This window comes from Silene latifolia, chromosome 1 (genome assembly GCF_048544455.1).
Source record: "Silene latifolia isolate original U9 population chromosome 1, ASM4854445v1, whole genome shotgun sequence".
Lineage (NCBI taxonomy): Eukaryota > Viridiplantae > Streptophyta > Magnoliopsida > Caryophyllales > Caryophyllaceae > Silene > Silene latifolia.
This window is the reverse complement of record NC_133526.1, coordinates 76912928-76936116: the sequence shown is the minus strand read 5'-3', so window position 1 is coordinate 76936116 and position 23189 is coordinate 76912928. Positions and strand designations below refer to the sequence as shown.

General features: G+C 36.2%; 1 protein-coding gene across 3 annotated transcripts; it reads left to right on the top strand.

Annotated features, from left to right (window-relative positions):
* Window positions 1–331: 331 nt before the first annotated feature.
* Window positions 332–19885, top strand: LOC141606719 (ubiquitin C-terminal hydrolase 12). 3 transcript variants are annotated; one of them, XM_074425985.1, is made up of 32 exons: window positions 332–600; window positions 844–910; window positions 1543–1690; window positions 1776–1933; window positions 2838–3103; window positions 3905–4123; window positions 4222–4330; window positions 4418–4533; window positions 5441–5539; window positions 6309–6418; window positions 8505–8579; window positions 9510–9588; window positions 9701–9847; window positions 9936–10016; window positions 10112–10231; window positions 10804–10926; window positions 11745–11825; window positions 11907–11995; window positions 12084–12192; window positions 12338–12406; window positions 12483–12593; window positions 14626–14681; window positions 14772–14949; window positions 15411–15512; window positions 15639–15710; window positions 17452–17517; window positions 18068–18133; window positions 18263–18349; window positions 18440–18556; window positions 18703–18777; window positions 18898–18984; window positions 19404–19885. In XM_074425985.1, the coding sequence occupies exons 1-32, from the start codon at window positions 571–573 to the stop codon at window positions 19443–19445; spliced, it is 3354 nt and encodes a 1117-aa protein (XP_074282086.1). In that variant the 5' UTR covers window positions 332–570; the 3' UTR covers window positions 19446–19885. The 3 variants fall into 3 exon arrangements, with proteins under 3 accessions (XP_074282086.1, XP_074282097.1, XP_074282078.1); XM_074425996.1 differs by having other exon boundaries at window positions 377–600; window positions 847–910; XM_074425977.1 differs by having other exon boundaries at window positions 417–600; window positions 10804–10950.
* Window positions 19886–23189: the final 3304 nt, after the last annotated feature.

The following is a 23189-nucleotide window of genomic DNA, read 5'->3' as shown; positions in this document are numbered from 1 at the left end:
ACTAGAAACACTAAAAACAAAATATCCCGTGAAATTCACGGGCCACAAAACTAGTTAGTTTCTCATATGGAGTAACATGCTAGTAACATTTTATTTATATTTAGTTGATCCAAAATACAAAAGTATACTCTCTTCGTCCTAATTGTTATTCCGTATTATTTGCCTTTACACCTTTATCGATACTTTTTTCGTTTCATAAATACTTTTACAATTGACCGGAACGGAGAGACTACTCGGTAAACAACAAAAAGAAAAACAAAGAGAGGGATACCTCGTAGAGACTCGTACTCTCTCTCGATAGAGAACGAAAAAGCCCAAATGATGAGCAAAAAATAATAATAATAATAAAATAATAATAAATAATAATCAATCAATCAAGTATCCAAAAAAAACCCTCTTTTAAAAAAAAAAAACTCGTTATTTTCTCTCTATAATACTTTTCACAAACACAAATTATAATATTATTGTCACTCCAAATTTGTGCGCTACAAAACCCCATTAAAATCACTCCCCAATTTCTCTTGATCTCTCTCTCTCTTTCTCTCTCTCTTCCCGCTTCATCAATCATCAATGACTATGGTTACTCAACCTCCCTTAGATGTACGTTTTTTTCATTATTTTCTTCATTTCTTTATTTGATTTTTGACTTTTTAAATTCATTGTTTGATTGATTCATTCACGGATGTGTGTGAATCAATCTCGAATTCAATTGAATTCAAGTTTGTATATCGAATTCAATTCAATTTGATTTGAGTTTGATTGATTTGGTTTTATTTTTTCAACAATTAGGGTTTAGTGTTGTATGATCAGGGGTTTTAATGTCTTTGTATGTGTATCATGCAGCAGGAGGACGAGGAGATGCTTGTTCCTCATTCCGATGTCGTTGTCGAAGGACCTCAGCCGATGGAAGGTTTGTCTTTTATTTGCTTCGTTCTTCCAATTTGCTTGTTTCTTGATGAATTAATTGGTCTTGTTCTTAGCTTAGATTTCATCATGGCTGTAGATATGATCTTTAGGGTTAATAAAGCTAACGTCTCTATATGGTCCATGCCCCATGGAATTTGATTGTCTGTCGATGAGGTGGGCAGGTCTTGAGTTGGATTTGATCACGTCGGTAGAAATGATTTCTAGGGTTTACAAAATTAAAGTCTCTTTTTGGTAGATGGCTGGTTTTCGAGTTTGTAGTTTAGAATGTGGTGCCGACTTGTTGAGTTTTGAGTTAGTTATGTAGGAGAGTGTTGTACGCGTACTACCAAGTTAGTAACTTTTTTGTTAAAATTAAATGATGTACATAGCATAAGATGGGTGAGTTTTGAGCTATTCTTGTGTGCAAATCTTTGTATGTGTTGTATGCATACAATGGTCTGATATGAGTTTTGTAGTGGAGGTTAGATCTCTTTTGAGGCTTATAGTAGCTTTTTATGAAGATGATGTTAGGTCTTATAAAGACATTAGTCGAGAGTCGAGACATACCCTATTTATTGCCATTCTTCAACGTGTCACTTTGATCAGTAATTGATCTTTCTTTTATGGACATATCAGTGGCACAAGCAGATGCTAACAATGGTACTGAGAACCAGGCGATAGAGGAGCCCCCTACGTCAAAGTTCACATGGACTATAGAGCACTTTACTCGGATAAACACGAAGAAGCACTATTCAGAGGCTTTTGTTGTCGGTGGTTACAAATGGTATACTTATGTCACTGCTAGGGGAATTTTTTTGGGATTTGGTTTTGTTTTCCTTCACATGCATTTTAACTCTCACTTTTGGCAGGCGGATATTGATTTTCCCAAAGGGAAATAATGTAGACTACCTATCAATGTATCTTGATGTTGCGGATTCTCAAGCACTGCCATATGGCTGGAGTAGATATGCTGCCTTTAGCTTAACAGTGGTCAATCAACTTCATCAGAAGTACTCAATAAGAAAAGGTACTTGTTTTACATTGCTAATTGCGTGTTTCGATCACTCTCTATCTTGTATACCCTTGTTTGGTAAATTTGGTTCTTGATATTATATATATGCTGAGATGATAATGATGAGGTAAACGTTTGGCTCTTAAAATTTTCTCAGCTTTTGATTCCCAAGTCCCAACCACTCCCTTATCAGTAGTATTATTTTAACTCATTAGTCTTGATTACGCGTTACTTGTTTGGCATAGTTAAAGCCACAATTTAGCTATTATCTGTGGTCTGCCAAATTATTCGGCTTATAGTCCTAGTGAAGCGTCAGCCTTCATGTACCAAAAATTTGTCGGCTTGGATAGAAGATGTGAGCTTTATAAAAAAAATAAAAATTTTAGCACTTAATGCTGAGATGATAATGATGAGGTAAACGTTTGGCCCTTAAACTTTTCTCAGCTTTTGATTCACAAGTCCCAACCACTCCCTTATCAGTAGTATTATTTTAACTCATTAGTCTTGATTATGCGTTACTTGTTTGGCATAGTTAAAGCCACGATTTTAGCTATTATCCGTGGTCTACCAAATTATTCGGCTTATGGTCCTAGTGAAGTGTCAGCCTTCATGTACTTAAAATTTGTCGGCTTGAATAGAAGATGTGAGCCTTATAAAAAAAATAAAAAGTTAAAATGTAACCCCTGTTCGACAACTATCTGGCGGGTTCAGTGGGCCTTACGTGCCTGAATTGCATTCATTGTTTTTTAATTGGTCTGGAACAATTCGCCTCCTCTCATGTGGCTTTGAATTCCCAATTCACCTTGTCATCATATATATCACTGAAGATTTGCTGTTGTACCATTAGTCTCTAGACAGTCCGGGTTTCTTATTTAGGTTTCTGGGTGATTGATAATACTTATGTTTCTGGATGCTGCAGAGACACAACATCAATTCAATTCCCGAGAGAATGATTGGGGGTTTACATCATTTATGCCTCTAAGTGAGCTGTATGATCCTTCTAGAGGTTATTTGGCTAATGACACTGTAGTGATTGAAGCCGAGGTTGCTGTTCGTCGTGCCATGGATTATTGGTCATATGACTCGAAGAAGGAGACGGGTTGTGTTGGCCTTAAGAATCAAGGAGCAACATGCTACATGAATTCACTTCTGCAAACTCTTTACCATATTCCTTACTTTAGAAAGGTTTTGTTTCTCTCTCTCTCCTTTTTTTTGTATCTCTATTTATGTTCTATTATTATTAGTATTGTCCTAACACTCATCTTAAATCAATTTTAACAAAAATAATCCAAAATCTGCGATATCTTTCGGAAAGAATGCAACCTTGTTTTCCGTAATAATAATCCAACGTTTTTATCTGTCCAACACAATTGAGCCAAACTTGGAGGACTAGCATCACAACTCCAATCACATCGGCTGCATCTGCCTATTTTATATCAGCCCCTGATGATCGCATTGATTGTTTTCCATCAAAAAATTATGTCCTCTAGTTGGTTTTCCAAATTTGTAGAACTTGGCCCGGAAATTTACCCTCTAGCGACATGTGGGTCATTTATATGAGACGAGTACAAACATTGGATTATTTCTATTAAAAAATTCATATAAAGGGTAGGTTATTTCCGGAAGCTTTCGCAAGTGTTGGATTACTTATGTTAAATCTGATTTTTTTTCCCGTTATTTGTTAGTATATTGCTACATACTCCCTCCAATTCTCAATAAACTTCCCCTTTCCCCTTATGCACAAAATTTAAAGAAACACACTACCCCAGTACCCCACCATACAATTAAATTTGGACCACACAAACACTTACTAAAAATAGAAATAGGGAAGGTATTGTGAATTGACGGAAAAGGAAATAGGGAAGTTTATTCAGAATTGGAGGGAGTATTATTTAATGCGGAGTATTGTTTTTCACTATCATTTCTAATCATAGTAGCACTGTCCACACCGTAATAACTTGCTCAAATGGGCTACATTTCTATTAGGCTGTGTATCATATGCCAACAACTGAGAATGATAACCCCGCTAACAGCATCCCATTGGCCTTGCAAAGTTTATTCTACAAGCTGCAATATAATGATACTAGTGTCTCAACCAAAGGGTTGACGAAGTCGTTTGGTTGGGACTCATACGATTCCTTCATGCAACATGACGTGCAAGAACTAAATAGAGTTCTCTGCGAGAAGCTTGAGGACAAAATGAAGGTACATGCCATTTGTTTCTTTCTTTAGCGTGGCCTGCCTTAAAAGCAGGCATTGTTACAATTTGCGGGTCAAACTTTATTGTTGTTTTGATGGGACAGGGTACTGTTGTGGAGGGAACAATACAAATGTTGTTCGAAGGACATCACATGAACTATATTGAATGTGTCAATGTGGACTACAAGTCAACTAGGAAGGAATCGTATTATGGTAGTTTTTTAAATCCTAGAAATACTGGCTGTTAATTATTAGTAATTACATATTTACATATTTTCTTTACCGAACAATTGTTCTTAGATCTTCAGCTAGATGTCAAAGGCTGTAAGGATGTGTACGCTTCTTTTGACAAGTACGTGGAAGTTGAACGTCTTGAAGGTGATAATAAATACCATGCTGAGGAACATGGTTTACAGGTGAATCGTCGCTCTTGCAAGTTTATTTAGCTTATACTCCGTATATTTCCTTTAGGTTTTTTGGGTATTCTTATTTAGTTTGCTCCTAATTCTGTACATTTGCCTTTATTGTTTTTTTTCTTCCTTCTCATTTTACGATATACTAGGTTCTAGACCGTGATCAGTTATTTCCTTGTTTGTATGGAAAGATGTAATTAATAGGACCATAAGTTATGTCATGGAGTTTAACCTTGAAATGTTGGTGTTTTTGTTTGAATTGCTTGCGTGCTTAAGATCATTGTGGATGGATCAATATGTAAAACAGTCCTTGGTAAGTTAAAGATTTTAGCATAGATGTTTCGGTCAAGGAATATTATTTAAATCAATTTGGTTTTGGTGTGGACCTGCTAATACTTCCATATGTCTTTTAGGGGCTCACAAAATGATAGGTTGATGAGGGGTCAGAGGTAGGCAACCTTATCCCCGGGTTAACAATACATAGAGACTTATTTTAGTTTGCCATAATAGAGTTTTGGTTTGTTTGTAGATTGACGTGGCTTATTAGTCGATAAGCTTTTCTATCTTTGTGATAGTTTACTCTTCCTCTAATTATTTTGGAACATATTAGACAAAATGAGAGTCAAGAGTTCCTATTACACATAACATGTTGGACGGATGTCTAAGGGGAATATAGAGGCACAACGGAAGTGCAGTTTCGGTAATATGTCAGAGGTTAAAGGGAAATTTGGGGGTTCATCCTTATAATGCTATATAAATTAGAAACTATCAGGGGCTTGCATCCAGAGCAGTAAAATATTTATGGCCTCTGCTCTGATTTATATTTGGTTGCTTTATTATTTACACTCTCTTTAGTAATTTTTTGTTCATGTGATCGGTTTGATTGCTGAACGTTTTATTTATATTTTAGGACGCTAAGAAAGGTGTTCTATTCCTTGACTTCCCTCCAGTCCTCCAACTTCAGCTAAAGAGGTTTGAGTATGATTTCATGCGTGACACTATGGTAAAGGTGATTATTCATTTCCTGACAGCGTATTCTTATAAAAGTTTGCCTGCTAACTATGTTTTGCTGTATGCTTGAATCTGGGTTCTGTGTTACTACCAACTCATTCTTCTCTCTGCCAGTGTTTGTGGTGGATAATTGACTCTAACATGTATTAGAATACTTGGAGGCTTCTCTTCAAATTGTAATTATGAAAGTTTTTTTTTTTATAGAATAGCTGAGCCTCACATAGCCATCTATGGCTGCAGCTGTGGCTGGATAACAAAGTTTGGTCGAAGCCTAACTCCCCACATTTTTCTGGGGTTTTAACCCAGTCGCTTGGGTTGTCAAGCCAAAGTGCTTTAAGGGGTTTATAACTTCTATTGAGCAAAGCTGGGCAACTTCCAAATATGTCTCCAAATTTAACCTCTTTTTGAGGCGATGTTGCCCACATTTAGTGAGATTAGGCCGCAACAGTGGATGCCCTTACCGAGACGGAGACTTGATATGATGCTTTAGAGCCAAGTAGCTGATTTAACAACACATTTGCTTTTGTACAATTTGATCATTCAAGATGTCAGGTGCTCAGTTGGAGGCGTGGCATAATAGGAAAGTTGGGTAAAGGGAGACTCCTTGGGTATATAATATATTGCCCATGTTCTAAGCTGTTGTTCTATAGTAGCTTGTCCACTGTGACCTGATTGCATTGTATGAATATAATAGAGACGTATGAGTTGCTAGGAGATAAGTCCAGTTTTTAACTGAAGATATCCATTGCTGTTCATCGTATTTGCAGGTCAATGATCGTTATGAGTTTCCTCTCCAGCTGGATCTTGATAGAGACGATGGCAAATATTTAGCCCCTGGTGCAGATAGGAGTGTTCGAAACCTTTATACACTTCACAGGTATGAGTATGACCATTTTCTTCTGTATATTTCCTTTGTATGTGTTCTGGCTTTCTCTAGCTACGGATTGTGTTCCGGCTTTCTCTAGCAACTGTTGTTTCTGTAATGAGGAACTTGCTTCTCAGTGATTGTACATCTACATAAACTGATATCCAATCTTTGGGTAATGTTGTTGATGAAAGTTTACATGGATGAATGATTCTTTTATGTTCGGTAAATAAGAAGAATGAGGGTTGGTCCACATTTATGACTTGGTGCGAACTTTTGCAGTCTTAAAATATTCACTTAATAAAGAATACACCTTCATCCTTGAGATTTTCTCATGGTTTTTTTTTATGTCGATGAGATTCTTTATAGATATAAATATTAGAAGTGACGCATTTGTAAATACGTGTAAATGTAATATGTAGACAAGTTTTGTTGCTGATTTCGAACCAACACACTGCATCCATTCACGGTACTTGATACATTGCTTTATGCACAATAGTATCACTAATGCAGGCTGCTGTGAAATGCTTTTATTGCCTTTACGAGTGGAAAAACACAATAGTTAATAATCTTGATCTCAAAAGCTAGGGAAGAATTGACTGCTACTGCTTTGGTCTTGTTTTCTTAATGAAAAAAAATGATTAGCTCATTTTACTTTAAGTTAAAAAAATTGATGGTTCTCCTAATGCTTGTGTGTTGATGCCTGTTGACCACAAGGTACTAAATTTTGAGGAGAAATTAATAAATAGGTTTGGCATCATTTGGGCTTCTCTGAATTTGTTTTAGGCCCTGTTTGGTAAACATCAGATTAATTTCAGCATAAGCATATTGTAAAAGCAGATTATAAATGACAGATTTTATCAGAAGGTTTGACTAGCATATTATAATTAGCAGAATTAATTCGAGTGTTTGGTAATTGGCAGATTACGATTAGTAGATTGTCAGTTTTCTTTATAAAATGGAGAAAAATTTCCTATTTTACAATATGCTAACCAATATGCTGGGGTAAGCAGCATATTGTAAAACAACATATTGACCCCAAATATGCTGTTTCAATATGCGGTTTACCAAACACTAAAATTAGCATATTGATTGGTCAAACATGCTAAAACCCTTGAATATGCTAAAAATTGGCCAATATGCCGTTTACCAAACAACGCCTTACTCTCTTTTTTGGTGTCAAATAAGCCACAAGAGTATTACAATATTTGGGAAGGCAGATTCGAACTTGGAACATAATGTTTACAATATCCTTGTCTAAATTTGTATGGTTTCTTAAAATGTAATCTCCATTTTCCGCATTTCACGTATGGATTAACCAATTTTTTGGCGAGGAAAATATGGAGTTGAATGAATTTGAGAAAGGAAAAATTTTACTAGACCAATGTGATTAGAAGTCAACTTTCTCTGCTATTCTAGGGGAAGGTTGCATACCTCCAACTCTTCCTTTCCCGCTTGGAGCGAGACACGAGAGCCTATCTGTAGGGGTGGGCATAATCCGGTCCGGACCGGAAAAATGGACCGGTCCGGACCGGAGTCTAGTGGACCGGAACCGGAATTAAAAATTCCGGTCCGGTCCACCATTTTTTAAAATTCCGGTTTCCGGTCCGGTCCGGACCTCCCGGAATTATAGATATTTGCAATTTTTTTCTTAAAATTATATTTTTAATCCGGTCCAATGGAGCGGAATTTTTGGACCGGAATTTGTAAAAGTGGTCATGTAATGACAAATTCCGGTCCAACCGGCCCGGTCTTGGACCGGAATTTTGTATTCCGGTCCAGGTCCATGATTTTTGTCGATTCCGGTTCCGGCCCAAACCGGTTCCGGTCCGGTCCATCATTTCCTGCTATCTGTATGTATTAGGGTAATTATAATGCACGAATAATATTGTTTTAATTCAATCTTGGATTTGAGAGAATATGGAGTGGCATAACTATTGCTGACATAATTTTCTTTTGCTGTTTTAAGTGTTGGTGATACGAAATATAGTTTTATATTGATAGGATATGTTAAATTTTAGAGTTTTAACATAACTACCTTTCTTAGATATCTTGAAAAGTCGCTACTGTATTGCTCATATATATATTTTTTTGACAGTGTATTGGTGCATAGCGGAGGTGTTCACGGTGGGCATTATTATGCATATATTAGGCCAACCCTCTCAGACCAGTGGTGAGCGACTTTTGTGGAAGTGCCTTTTACCCCCCCTTTCCTCTTTATTATTTTTCCTTGTTCCTATATTTCAATTTTGCTGATGGTTGAGTGTATCTATTCTTTTCCTTTTTGCGAGCCTGGATAGGGTACATATGCTGCTGTGTTCTATATTGCATGCATTTTTCATTTATATCTTTGTCAAGAAATTGTTGAGGTAAATAAATTAAGATCTGGACCGCAGTTTGTGACGTAATACCCTGAGATTTGGGTTTGTTTGAATATTGGCATCTAGTGGGTCTTGTGAAAAGATCCCTCACAAGGCCACAAATGACTTAATGAACGAGGTTTGATTGCTGTTTAGTGTTGACTTAACCTCAACAACAAGAACATTTTTTTTAGTACTGAGAGCGGTTCAAATGAATCAGTTATGTTCGAGGTATCTTGAATTTTGAATCTGAAAGCCCGTTCGCTGAACTATCAAATTGTGTCTCATTGTGCAATGCAAATGAATGGAAATCTGACAGTTTTTTTCTTTTTTGGTAACCTGTATCTATCCAAAAAGTAAATGCAGCATTTTCGTTGCTTGTTTCATGGCATTCATGCTATAATCTGGTAAAACTTTTAGGCATTTCTTAGCATATTGGTCTTCCCTATTGTAGCTTTTAACGGAATTTAGTTTGCTTCTGGTCTAACTTTTATTGCTGCTTTTCATCTTATAAATTTAGAATTATTCGAACACTATATTATGAAGCTGGTAAAATATCGAGAACTATAAGTTTGTATAAAATACTAATCAATATCTTCGTTTTGAAATTATAAGTCAAGGTTTTAAGTTTTCAGTATCTTCTTTAAAAATTATGTTTATTAATATACCGAAGTTGTTGTGGTTGCAATATGCACTAGGTATGGGTCACAGCAAACTGATGCGTAATTGATTCTGTTTCTTAGGTTTAAGTTTGACGATGAGCGGGTCACAAAAGAGGATATTAAAAGGGCATTAGAAGAACAATATGGTGGTGAGGAAGAGGTAACTCTTTTCACTCATACTTTGTTGTTCTTTTGGGAGTAATTGTAGAGCAGCATTGTATAGAAAATTTTCTGTACTAAGCTTTGTTCTGTATTCTATCATCGTCGAACAGCTTCCGCAAACAAACCCGGCGTTCAATAATACTGCTTTCAAGTTTACTAAATATTCAAATGCTTACATGCTTGTGTACATACGAGAAAGCGACAAGGACAAAGTAGTTTGTGATGTGGATGAGAAAGACATTGCTGAACACCTTAGGGTAATAATTTGCTTCTTGTTTCTCGTCAGCAGTTGCTCTTTTTATATTCTTGTGTTCTTATGCTGTTTTTATTGTTGTTACTATCCAGACAAGATTGAAAAAGGAGCAAGAAGAAAAGGAAGAAAAGAGGAAGTACAAAGCACAGGCGCACCTTTATACCATTATCAAGGTTACATAGTTTGCTAATTAAATTTATGGTTCATTATTGGATGCCTACCTCGTGTTTGATTTAAATATGTTAAACTGATTGATTAATGATTGTAGGTTGCACGAGATGATGATCTTGCGGAACAGATAGGCCGCGACATTTATTTTGATCTTGTGGATCATGAAAAAGTGAGAAGTTTCCGCATTCAGAAGCAGATGCCTTTTAATCTTTTCAAGGTAATGGTTTGACATTTCAAATGCATCATTTTTTAACGCTTGTTTTTTTATTGACTTATTACTGTGACAACTGTGCTACTACGCTTGCAACACCAAGAAACCTTATTAATCAGACTAATTGATATTCTGTTTAGACGGAATATCATCTATATGGAACTTGTATTTCTTTTTTACTTGACAAGGGTATATATGTTCTTAGTTTGACTTCCTTGAAATTCGCATTGATGGGATCCGGAGTTCTGGCTCGGTGTGGCAGTTTATTTTCTGATATCATTAAATTTTCAATCTATCTTTTTTTTTTTCTTAATACTTATTTGATTTATATTACTCCATATATGTTAACAAACTTGTACCCCATCTTTGGCATATGGCCTATTTTCCTTTTACGACTTCTGCGTAATTCCAGTTTTGCAGTATTGTTATGTGTGTGGGTGTGACAGAAGTAGTCTGAAGTTATAGTGTATTTATTTATTCGAGTGCTTAAGAATTATAGTTTAGTTGATTTTTAGCAGCAGTGAAGGGCAACATTTAGTTGATATGTTTAATCTTTTGTTACGTCATTTTTATTCCAGGAGGAAGTCGCCAAAGAATTTGGCATACCCGTTGAATTTCAACGCTATTGGATTTGGGCTAAAAGGCAGAATCACACATATCGTCCAAATCGGCCTTTAAGACCCGCTGAAGAAGCTCAACCTGTGAGCACACTTTCCTATTTTAAGGTTCTTTTGATCAAAAGTGGATCATTTCTATGTGTTTCCCTTCATTTTGATAAATACAAACCTTGGATGTGTACTTCGTTACCAGTACATAATATTCTATCATGATACACACTTAAAAAGTGTCTGGTATATAGCTTTTTAGCGCACATCTTGTTAAGAATAGGCGCTAACTGATGTGTGATTCATTGGGGTTAAACCTTTGGTAATTCACGCACAAAAATTCTTGTGTGGAATCTATTCCATTCTATACTGCGTTGCAGCGTTAGAGTGATGTCGGAATAATACATGGTATCCTTGTCTCTTTAGGTGTGAGTTTGATATTATGGCGGTGGAGATTCCATTATGAGTTCTATAAACTCAAATTAATATTGATAGAAAGATGTCTAGTTAACGGGGAGTCATGGGAAAATAGTGTTGGTTTGATTCTGATTAGAACGAAGTTGTTATTTATCATCCGTGTCTCCCTATTGTCAATTCCGTAATCACTTCATATCATTTCCAGTTATAGGTTGACAGATTCTGAAGGAGACTGAAGACCTCATATTTTGTTGTTAATGTCTAATCGTTATTTTCGTAATTTTTTTTTTCATATTTGTTGAACCAGGACTTCTGCTTCATGTAACTATCAATCATCATTACTGTTTTTATCTTGTTTTCTCTTTCATGATATCCTTGATAGTTTTGGTAAACAGCTACTGAGCTACATATAGCAAAATGTAGGTTTCATAAACAGCTAGTCTCTTCAATGGACAATTCAGTAGTTGACTACTTGGTTAAACCTCTGTACATTGCAGGTTGGCCAATTGAGAGAGGCATCCAAGGCCGGGAACAATGTTCCCGAATTGAAGTTGTTTTTGGATGTGGAGATTGGGCTGGTATGTATGTCCTCTGCTTACAATTTATTAGAGGGCTATATATAATCCGCCCCCCTTCAGTGTGTGGTTTCTATGTTTCAGGATCTTCGCCCACTTCCTCCACCAGATAAAACAAAAGATGATATCTTGCTCTTTTTCAAGCTCTATGATCCTGAGAAGGAAGAGCTCCGGTATGATAATTGTTTTTTTATTATTGCATCTTGTAATCTTGATTCATCCCCTGGAATTAACTGATATGTTTTTCTTTGTTAATGTCAGATATGTTGGAAGGCTGTTTGTTAAAAGTGCTGGTAAACCAGTTGAAATTTTGGCCAAGCTGAATGAAATGGCAGGTTTTGCACCTGAGGAAGAGATTGATGTGTTTGAGGTCAGCTTCTGCAAATTTATGTATCCTATCTGTCTTAATTGGTCGTGTCTTCTGATTATGTATTTCCTTTGTTATTATTCTTTCCTGTGTAGGCTGTGTTATGTTAAGCTTGTCATTTGATATTCGTTTCTTGTTTGATTTATAGGAGATAAAGTTTGAACCTTGTGTCATGTGTGAACACCTTGATAAGAGACAATCATTCAGGCAGTCCCAGGTAATTTCATTTCACTTTGGCTTTTAGCATCTTTAAACACTGCTGGTTATGATAACATGTCTGACCCTGTTTTCAGCTAGAAGATGGTGATATCATCTGTTTCCAGAAAGCGCTTCCTATTGACCATGAGGAACGATACCGGTATCCTGATGTGCCGTCATTCTTAGAGTATGTACACAATCGTCAGGTATAATTGAAATCCTGAGTGAAATTTCTTTGAAATTGTGAATTTTTTTCCAACCAGTTTGGATATTGTTAAGTTGTTGAGGTTTTGTTATACTTGAGTTTGCAAAACTATTGCTTAGTTTTTGCATGAGTTGGCCCATGCATAAATACCAAGATCTACCCTCACGGAACAGCCATTGTTGATATAATTTTGTGGCTCTAAGCTGCCAATGTTTACAATTAAAGAGGTTGTGCTTAGGGTGGTGGTGGGTGTCGTGTGGTGGTGTCTCAAAAGACCAAAGTGGAATGTGAGGTTGCAAGTGGGATTGTGCATTCAAAAAACTACTGAAGAAGTCATTCACCAGGTTTCAGAGGAATTTATTAGTGAAAGAGCTCTCTTTTGGACATGGTGAAAATGCCAATAGGGCCAACTTTTATCCACCCAGTAGCGTGGTTGTGAATCTCTGTGTGACACTGCATCGAGCCAAATTATCAAGGTTGCGTGCTCTTATACCAGACAGCTGGTCTATTTTATTTTCTACGTAGTTGCTGACTTATTTTGTTAACTGTTCCAAAACCAAGTCTCAAACCGATTCATACCACCTTCCTTTGCTGGCCTATTTGATCTGGCCCCTGCTGCGTGGTATAAGAGCATGCAAGCTATCTGCGCATTCATGCCCGGCATTCCTCGCCCCGCGTTGTTCCAACAACCAGTCTATTAGTACACGTAAATGCTTATAATCAAGAGAAGTTCGGCTTATGCATTGGAGAAATTATTGAAGAATCATCTGTTGTTTTTTTAGCCTTCCAGTCGTCGGAAAATAAAAAAATGATAAAAAGACCATAGTTTCTTAGTCCTCATTCAGAGTCATCTGCGGTCATTGGGGAGACTAGAATTGAAGAGTCCCGCCTTGGGTTGCTAATATACGGAGCCTGGATATCTGGATACTTTAGTTGTTGGTCCAATTGAACCAGAGTTCTTGCTACTTTCAATCAACCAATCTTGGAAGTGTGAATTGATACAAACTGAAGTTTTTAGCAGTAAATTGATTGCCATCTTTCCATTTGGTGAGTCCGGAGGATGTGATCGCTGTTTCTGTGAGGGGTGACCATGTAAGCACGTTGCTGATGGCAGAATAATGAGCATAGGGTACTGAAGTATCCTGCCATCGTGGCGGGCGCAGAAGGATTGCCTGAATCAGTAGAAGATGGGAGTTGGGCCTGGGAAAATTTTTTAGCGAGCTATTTGTTTTTAAAATGGAAAAAACATAAGCCTGACTTGTATAATCCTATGATGATGCAAGCTTCTGGGAGAAAGGTGAATACTTTTACGAGTGGAAGTGATCTTCTGTTTGATGAGTAGATATTTTGGGTGAAAGAGATCTGGGAGTCAATCTCATGTTTGGGAAGCACCTACAATAAATTTGCAAGAATCAAGGATGTTTGAAGATGTGGATATCTCTTATCATGAACCTAAGTCATGGCCTATTAGGCTTGATTATCATACCATGAAGCGGGTGGATATGTAATCTACCCCTAGTGTCATAGCTCAGCAATCTGGTATGATAGGGCTTCAAATCTTCTCGACAAGATGAAGCTGAAGTTGGTTGATCCAACAGGGAAGTGATTACACGCAGCGCCACACTAACTTACTTTAGGAAGAGAAAAGGTGTAGAGAATTTGATTCAGGGATTAATGTTATGATAAAAGGGTCTTATAAGGGTTTTCTTGATAGGTTTGATGTGTGTGCTTTTATCTCTCTCTCTCTCTCTCTTTCTTAAAACGTAATTTTATTTAATGATCAGGAATAAAACCTGGTACCCGGGAACCTGATCTCCTCTTTAGCTGTTATTCCTTGAGCATTGATGACCTATTTTATACAATGTCACTTTTCCCCCCCTCTGAATGGTTTGGTTTCCCCATAAATAGTTTATTACGTGGTGTATCTAGGTTTTTGCTTCTAATGATATAAATTGTCACGTAATGGTTCACTTATTTGAAAAGTATGCTTTCCAATAAAAGTTTCACGTATTGCTCACCTTAATTTCTCTTAGGTTGTGCACTTCCGATCCCTGGAGAAACCTAAAGAAGACGATTTCTGCTTAGAATTGTGAGTTAGTTTTTACTCTGTATTAGTTTGCTGCAAATGGTTTTTTGTTTTAGATGGAAGTTTGCTGACTCTTTTTGTTGCACAATTAAGGTCAAAAATAAACACTTACGATGAAGTTGTTGAAAAAGTTGCAAAGCAACTTGGTCTGGACGATCCTTCAAAGATTAGGCTGACTTCTCACAACTGTTACTCCCAGCAGCCGAAACCACAGCCAATCAAATATAGAGGAGTTGACCATTTAACTGACATGTTGGCTCATTACCAGCAGGTAATTAATTACTAATAAGAATCATTCTTTCTTGTTTTCTTTTTGGTGTCAAATGATCCTAAGGGCATTACAATACGAGGAGGATAGGGATTTGAACTTGGGTCCTGATGTCCACATTACCTCCGTCTTAAACACTAGGCTAAGACATCTTCGTTATATTTTTGTAAATCAATATTGCCAGATCACCCATGACTATGGTAAAAAGAAAAGGTCGAATACATATATTTAATTGTAATGGTGAACTCTTACACATGCTATGTGGTCAATACACTGTGAATTGTCTTTTTTCTTGTAAAGCCACCAAAGTATTTCCTTTGGTACTTTTCTGTAGTCACTATATCAAATTATTTAATTTTATTTCCGTTATAGTTTTATTAATTTTTCCATCATAAATTCCCCCTAGTGTGGATAAACTTGTACGTATCACTTAAATCCTAATGTGTTTTCTTGTTGGTGGACAGAGCTCTGATATCTTGTATTATGAAGTTCTAGACATTCCGTTACCAGAACTGCAAGGGCTGAAAAACCTGAAAGTGGCATTTCATCATGCAACAAAAGAGGAGGTATGTGATTTTTTTTTTTTTTTTTTTTTTTTTTTTTTTTTTTTTTGTAAAATACTCTTGGTGATTTTATCTATTGTTTGAGATGTCTCTTTTGTAGTTTGTAAACATTTTGTCGACTTTTGTCAGGTTGTAATTCATAATGTTAGATTGCCGAAGCAAAGTACTGTAGGAGATGTTATTAATGAGCTTAAGACAAAGGTATGTGATTATCTATGGGAACTGCGTGTGTGTGTGTGTGTTGTGTGTTTCTGTTTAGGCAAATCATTTTATTTGTCAAGTTAACAAGTACAAGCCAAGGTCAGATGATTGGTGTGTTTTGTGCTTCATTTAGCTGGTACTTGTGCTGTTGCTTTATGGCCTAGTGGGCCACTTTTAGACACTCATCTATTTGGTGATGAATAGTTATGTTGTTGGAGAACCTCAGCTATTCATTGGCACCTGATTCTTCTCCTCCCTTGTAGATAAAATTACTCATGTGAGCTTACAAGCTTAATCATCCTCCTATCCTTCTGTAGTTTGTACACAGGGGGTCACTCCCTTGGTGTCTTTTGATTGATGTCCTTCATAAGCGACGGAGACTTGTCTGATTTCTATGGATATGACGGATATACTGACGTAACTGCTACTAGACTAATAAAACACGTCATAAAATAACTAAACGTGATAAAAAAAAGTCCTTGCATTTAGTACACTACCGGATTTTTAACTGTCGCGGCAGTCATTATTGATACCATGGTCTTATACCATGTCATGGACCCTGTTGAGATTCACCATCATAAGAAATGATTTTAGAGAATTAATCTACGGTGTCCTATTATTGTTATTATTCATAATAATGAACCGCTTCTTTCAGTATACAAGTCATTTCCAATATTGACGAATTCAACTCTCTCTTTAATCTCCCAGAATATAGATTCCAAAAATATAAGTTTCATTGTTTTTCTCGAAGTAGCTTTTTGTATTATCTTATAAACCTTGCAAAAGCTCAGAGTTTTGGCAATAACCTTGGATTCATGGTTATGCTGTCCTACAAGATTTTGTATTTTTGATACTATATGGCTTTGTAAGTGTTGTTTGATTTCATTTCCAGTGGTGACAAAGACTCAGTATTCTTTAGCTTTGGAATATAATGAAGTGGAGTGTCAGTAAATACATCATTTATGTATGATAGATGGCTCGTATAGCAAAAACCTCCCGGTGTTGAAAACATGGTGGTTAGGTTGTGTTCATATGATTCTTATTCCGTCATAGGTAGTCATTCAGCCGTTGGACTATTGTTGGTTTTATCTGAAACATACTAGCATAAAATCTAGTCACATCCCATGGACATGAACTGGAATTTTCTGGGGCTGGGGCTAGGGCGCTAGGCTATGGCTGGTTGTTGTTCATTGTCATTATTATTAATAGCCGTCTATAGAGCGGCCTCTCCAAATTTCAGACTAAATAAAGTAGGGTTTTGGACGTGTGAGTATAAAATTGTGATTGAAAATTGAAAATGAGTCAAACATCTGCTAATTTATGAAAAATTAGTACAGATGCCGATTGCGGAGTCTTGGATGTTGTATGTTCTATTGGAATACCTGCTATCAACTGCCAATAGGATAATCGCTTTACCCATTTTTGAATTCAAAATTTAGAAATGGGACTCAAAAAAAGAAAATAATTTTGTACTTTCTCGAGACGAGGCTGTGTTGTGTGTACTACATTATGCCTTTTTCAGACCCGACACTCAGTGGGATCACTGATTATCCCACTATTATGGTTACAAATTTACATTTTTTTATTTTTTTATTATCTTGCTTTTACAATGGAGTTGGGACTCGGGAACTTTAGGCAGTAAGCTAGGGAGACAGGTGTTCCTATTGGCTTCTAGACCTTCCATTTTATGACTACATTCAGTTGTTAGATAGTTCAAGCATTCTTCCATCTTAATGAACAGGTGGAACTGTCACGTCCTGACGCGGAACTCAGATTACTTGAAGTTTTCTATCATAAGATTTACAAGGTGACTACTTACCCTTATCTCCACTAATCATTTTTACAGTATATAGTACTCCTAGTATATAGTATTTTCTTATTGCTTTCTTTTATTACTTTGACTCTACACTTTTAGTGCCAATCCTGTCGCCGATACGGCAGTGTGGCATATGGATATGGATTTTTTTACCCGACCTTGCCCCGACTGACACGTTTCGTAGTACCAACGAAAGGGGAGTCTTGCGTGACCAAAGTAGAGGGACGAACTGAGTTTGAAGGATTTAGCGTGTCTTGTAATTTTTTGAATCTGTCTCAAACATCTCTATTTCACTTTCAAACCATCCAAATATTTTAATTTTCTAGTAAATGTTTGTTTGAAGACATTTCTCCGTACGTATCCTCATTAGGGGACAGTCCCAATTTCTTAAAATTGAGTCCTAGCGTTTGAGACTCGAATATGTACCTGTACATGTCGGACTATCGTGGTGCTTTTCTATTTGTGGCTGAATACTTTCTTAAACACTTTCTTATCTCTGCCAATTTTAGGCCAGAACTTAACCTGTGTACTATTTTTGCAGATATTCCCACCAAATGAAAAGATAGAAAATATAAATGATCAGTACTGGACCTTGCGTGCTGAAGAGGCAAGTCTATCATCTCTTATCTGAAACCTTGGAACTTAGTTAGCTTAGCTCTTTGTCTCGTCACTTGTGACTTTAGTTCAGCAAAAGTATACTTAATGTAGTTCTGGCATTGCTGCTTTCTTGTCTTAGATCCCAGAAGAAGAGAAGAATCTTGAACCTCATGATCGCTTAATTCATGTTTACCATTTTACCAAAGATGCTGCTCAGAACCAGATGGTATTGGAAGTTCTGCTTATTTTTTAGATTTCTATTTGCTCAGTTGCTTTTGTTATTGGGATGCCAGGTTTACCATTTCTCTTTTTTCAGCAAGTGCAAAATTTTGGAGATCCCTTTTTCTTGGTAATTCATGAAGGTGAAACACTAGCTGAAATCAAAGTAAGAATACAGAAAAAGTTGCGTGTTCCTGATGAAGAATTCTCCAAGGTATAGTTGATGTTCCTGCCCGTCCTCTCTCATTGGGGATTGGTCGTTTCTTTTACTAGTTGGGTTACCTGGGTGTTTTAGTTCCCATGAATTGAGGAAGTATTTATGTTGATTATTGTTGAACACATCTTAAATTTCCTTTGCAGTGGAAATGTGCATTTTTGTCATTGGGCAGGCCTGAATATTTACAGGATACAGACATTGTATCCAGCCGTTTCCAGGTGGGTTATTTTGTTCTTGTCACTATGCTCTATGCAGTGGTGGATGTCATGTCTGCTTGTTATTCCTGCAAGGCACAGCACATCTAGTTTTAGATGCTAACTTTTGACTTTGCCTGACAGAGGAGAGATGTTTATGGTGCCTGGGAACAGTACCTTGGGTTAGAGCATACTGACACTACTCCAAAAAGGGCTTATACGGCAAATCAGGTAATGCTCACCTGTTGACACCCCTGGCTCTGTACAAGTAGTGGTCGTTTGGTTGACCCGTGAAATGGAAATTTTATTATATCATGAAGTTTCAATTCATAAAAAGTAAATACCTAATCCATAAAACTTTTTTGTAATTTTGATTGTTGGCATACTTGGCAATTTGGGGAGTCATATTTTATGGTAATTTCTAATTAACAAGGACGGAGCAGACTGTATGGGAAATACTAGGAAATGGAAGTCTTGGAATTTCCCTCCAAACTTTACAGAAGAAATTTTCTCTGTGTTGACCAAATGGCTTCGAGTGATGGTTTACCAAGCGTAACCCAACCTTTTGCTTTCTTGAGGCCTTGCAGAGAATATTGTTGGAATCCTTGTGAATTCCAAAATCTAATGGTTTGCTCTTGTTTCCTTTGCAGAACCGCCACACATATGAGAAGCCAGTGAAAATTTATAACTGATCCATTGAATTACCATCTAAGTTGGGATAACATTCAGTGCCTGTTGATTCATATGAATTCAAAAGGAGAAAGTGGTATTGGTGCTTGAAGAGTAAAATGTTGGCTACCATCTGGATTACTTATCCGTTTGTGGAGGACTGGATGTCGGGTACTCTTATTATTGCAAATAGCAAATAGACGGTGTTGGAGTTTTTCTTTTGATTTCACTGCTGGATGAAGTTAGGTCTTTTCTCGAAGAGGCTGCTGCTATTTTACCATTTTGAATCCCTTGTAATCTAGACGTATATAAGATTTTGGATAAGGGTTTGTAAATTGGGTATAGTTCATTGTTATTCCTTTCTATTTCACCTATGGGTTGGTCGTTACTATATCTATTGGGACAGTGAGATGGTTGCTTTTTATCCTTTATTACATTAATTCAGTGAAGTTCCTATTCTTGCTAACTTAAATCTTATATTTGGTTTCTTAATTACTAAGGTGCACAGTTGAAAATCGGATAAAAAATCATTCATCCAGAAATCTTCTTATATATCATGCCTTGTGTAATTTAAAAGCATAGTGTTTAGTTGTTCCAGTGATGGGGCATCATTGATAGAGGATCTACTTCATACAAACTTGTGAAAAAACTGAAACGTATCCGTTTTGCAATTACCAATTGGACTTTTAACAAAAGAAAAGAATGGAACAAGCAACGGTCTGAATTTGATGATATCCTTGAAACTGAACTGGAAGATATTTTGAGGGCAAAAGTGAGGAAGATTATGAATCTAAACATGAAAATTACTTGGTTTTCAATAAAGTAGCGGCATTATATTGGAAATGAGTGAAGAATAATTGGATTAAAGACGGAGACGCTTGCACAAGATTTTCTTCAATAAAGTTTTGACCAGTAGGAACCGTAATTTTATTGCTGGTGTTGAGAATAATTCAAACGAATGGAAATTTGAAGATAAAAAATTCGTGGGCTTTTTGAGGACTATTTCAAAACAGCAACTCTCCTATAGGACCGTCCTATAGCATAGGACGGGCCCAATAGAAGAATTAGCCCAATAAAAGTGAAAACCATATAACAGTATTAACACTCCCACAAACATAAGCTACGGACTTTAGTCTCCTTCATCGCCACAATGATCGTGCCCCCACCACCTCCGCAATCACCACCGCTACACTATCTCCCAGCCACCGACCCAAATCTTCGCAGCATCAATCAATTAGACGAAACAGAATAAGAACGGCGGCATCGATGGCGGCGCCATTCACCCACAAGTATGGAATTAGATTTTGAAGGTATCATATTTTAACAAGTTGAAATTGACAACTAATTTATATTAACATGTTCATATTTTGTATGTTAAAGTTCTGATTTTTCAAGTCAAGATTTAGGGAATTCAAATAAAACTCAATATTTAACACATACCTTTGTCTTATATTCTCAGTTTGAAAAGCATTTGTTCTTACTTTAAAACTTACGGTTTTAGTTTGAAAACTTCATACTTTGCTATGAAACCAATTCTTTATTGTAATCTTATTTGGTGAATTAGCATTTTTAGTTTGATTACTACCAATTTTAATTTGAAAACATATTTTTGGAAGGTAGGAATTCAAGTTCAAGATTATATTAGTTTGAGAACTTAATGTCTTATATTAAGGACTCACTCTCTTAAAATGACTAGCTAGGGTCTACTGAGAGGAGCGGCAATGCGGCATGGAGTAGAATCACCGACCGATTTTTGATTGAAGACGAGAAGGTGGTTTTCTGTTTGAAGAGAAGCAGTTCATGGCACCATCTAGAAATTTAGGTAGTTGGGTTTTGTATTTCTTTGTTGGGATGTATTTGGTTTTTTTTGGCTTTTACTTAATGGGCTGGTCTTATGATATGAGACCGTCCTATTAAACAATTTGTGATTTCAAAAATATTTATGGTGCAAGTTTGGATAACGGAGGTCCGTAATTTTATTGCGGGTGTTAAGAATAATTCAAACGAATAGGAATTTGGAGATAATAAAATTCGTGGGCTTTTTGAAGACTATTTCAAAAAATATTTATGGTGCAAGTTTGGATAACGGGGGTCTTTCAATATTGAGAGGAATTTGAGAGACTTAGAGAGAGAGAAAGATGAGAACTTTTTTTCTCTCAAAATCTCAAGAAAAATAGGAGATCTGGAACTTTTTTCCATGTCTCCGCTCTTTTTCATCTCTCTTTCCCCAATTGCTATCCATCGTAGTCTCTTCTTCCTTCTTCGGGTAGATACTTAGTCTCTTATCTTTAGTATTTTAATGGAAAATTTTCCGTCATCTTTCTTGATTTTCTTCTTCTTAAATGACTCGACTTTAATTTGCTCTCCATTCTAGCCTAAAAGAGCTTATTTCAGTCATGTCGTAGTTAAAGAAGGTTTAAATCAAGGATCTAATAGCAATACTTCGAGAGTTATCTTTAGATTCTAACACATTTTTTGTTGATTTCTTTAAATTAGAATCATTGCTTTGTAACGAGTGTGTGTACTGAAATTTTTAATCCTCTGGATTTCTAAACAAATCTAAAGTTTTTGGGATCTCTTTGTTCCCCTTTGGTATTATTTGTGTACAGTTTTCTGATTTTCTCCAAGTTTTTTTGTTATTAGTTTGAATTTTTTTTTTTTTAATTCTTGAGGGTTTTAAAGTGTTGCACTCTCTTGAGGAGAGTCCAGTTCATAGATTATACATCTGAGGTAGTACCTCTTATTGTTTATTTTCTGAGTTTTATTTTAAAGTTTTTGAGTTCTGTTTTAGTATAAAGTTTTTGAGCACATTTACTAAAAATTACACTAAAAAAATATAATATTGCTCAAAAACTATATTTATAAATGGTAATATGCTCAGAAAAAATATGCATATGCTCAAAAACTACAAGGTCTGAGGTATTACCTCAGATGCGTAATCCTTTTTCTCAGGAGAGTCTCCTTCTTTGTCCCTTTTATTTTTTGGTTACTTGTGGTGAATGGAATTTCAAAATTTCGTTTGAATTTCGGTCACCTTTCTCATCCTTGCGGATGGTATAGGTTGATTATAAAATCAACCTAGTTTCCTTAACTTATCAACAAAAAAAAAATCCTTTGATTCATTCTCTTCTACAACTGGAAGTATTTTTAGCATGTTACGTTTTTGGCTGAATAATGATCAACAACTCTTTATCTAAACCCTTTACCAAGAAATAGGTTCGTAAGGCGGTTTTTCAACTAGGAGCATTAAAATCTCCTGGTCCTAATGGTATTCCTACTTTTTTTTTTATCAAAAATACTGGTATCATATTAAAAATGATATTACTGAAGCTGTTTTATCTATGCTTACAAGTGGCCATATTCTGAAGAGTTTCAACCATACGTCTATTGTGCTTATTCCAAAGGTTACAGGTCCTGAAACAGTGGAACAATATAGACCAATAAGTCTTTGTAACGTCATTATGAAGATTGTGACTAAATGCATCTCCAACAGGATGCGTCCAATCACGCCCTTTTTGGTGGGAGATTTTTAAAATGGCTTTATTCCCGGAAGAAGCCTAAGTGATAATGTTCTAATTTCTCATGACTTATTCCATCATATTACGATGAAAAACAAAGGAAAGAGGGGTTTATTGGCTCTTAAGATTGATATGAGTAAGGCATATGATCGACTGAATTGGCATTTTATCCAAAATACCCTAATTCATATGAATTTCCCACCAAGCATGGTTTCTTTAATTATAAATTGTATAACTTCTGTTTCCTAT

Coding starts and splice junctions, on each gene's coding strand:
- LOC141606719 (XM_074425977.1), top strand. CDS start 571: ATGACTATGGTTACTCAACCTCCCTTAGAT. Junction 4,124..4,221: donor AGCTTGAGGACAAAATGAAG/GTACATGCCATT, acceptor TTGATGGGACAG/GGTACTGTTGTGGAGGGAAC. Junction 12,407..12,482: donor AATCATTCAGGCAGTCCCAG/GTAATTTCATTT, acceptor CCCTGTTTTCAG/CTAGAAGATGGTGATATCAT.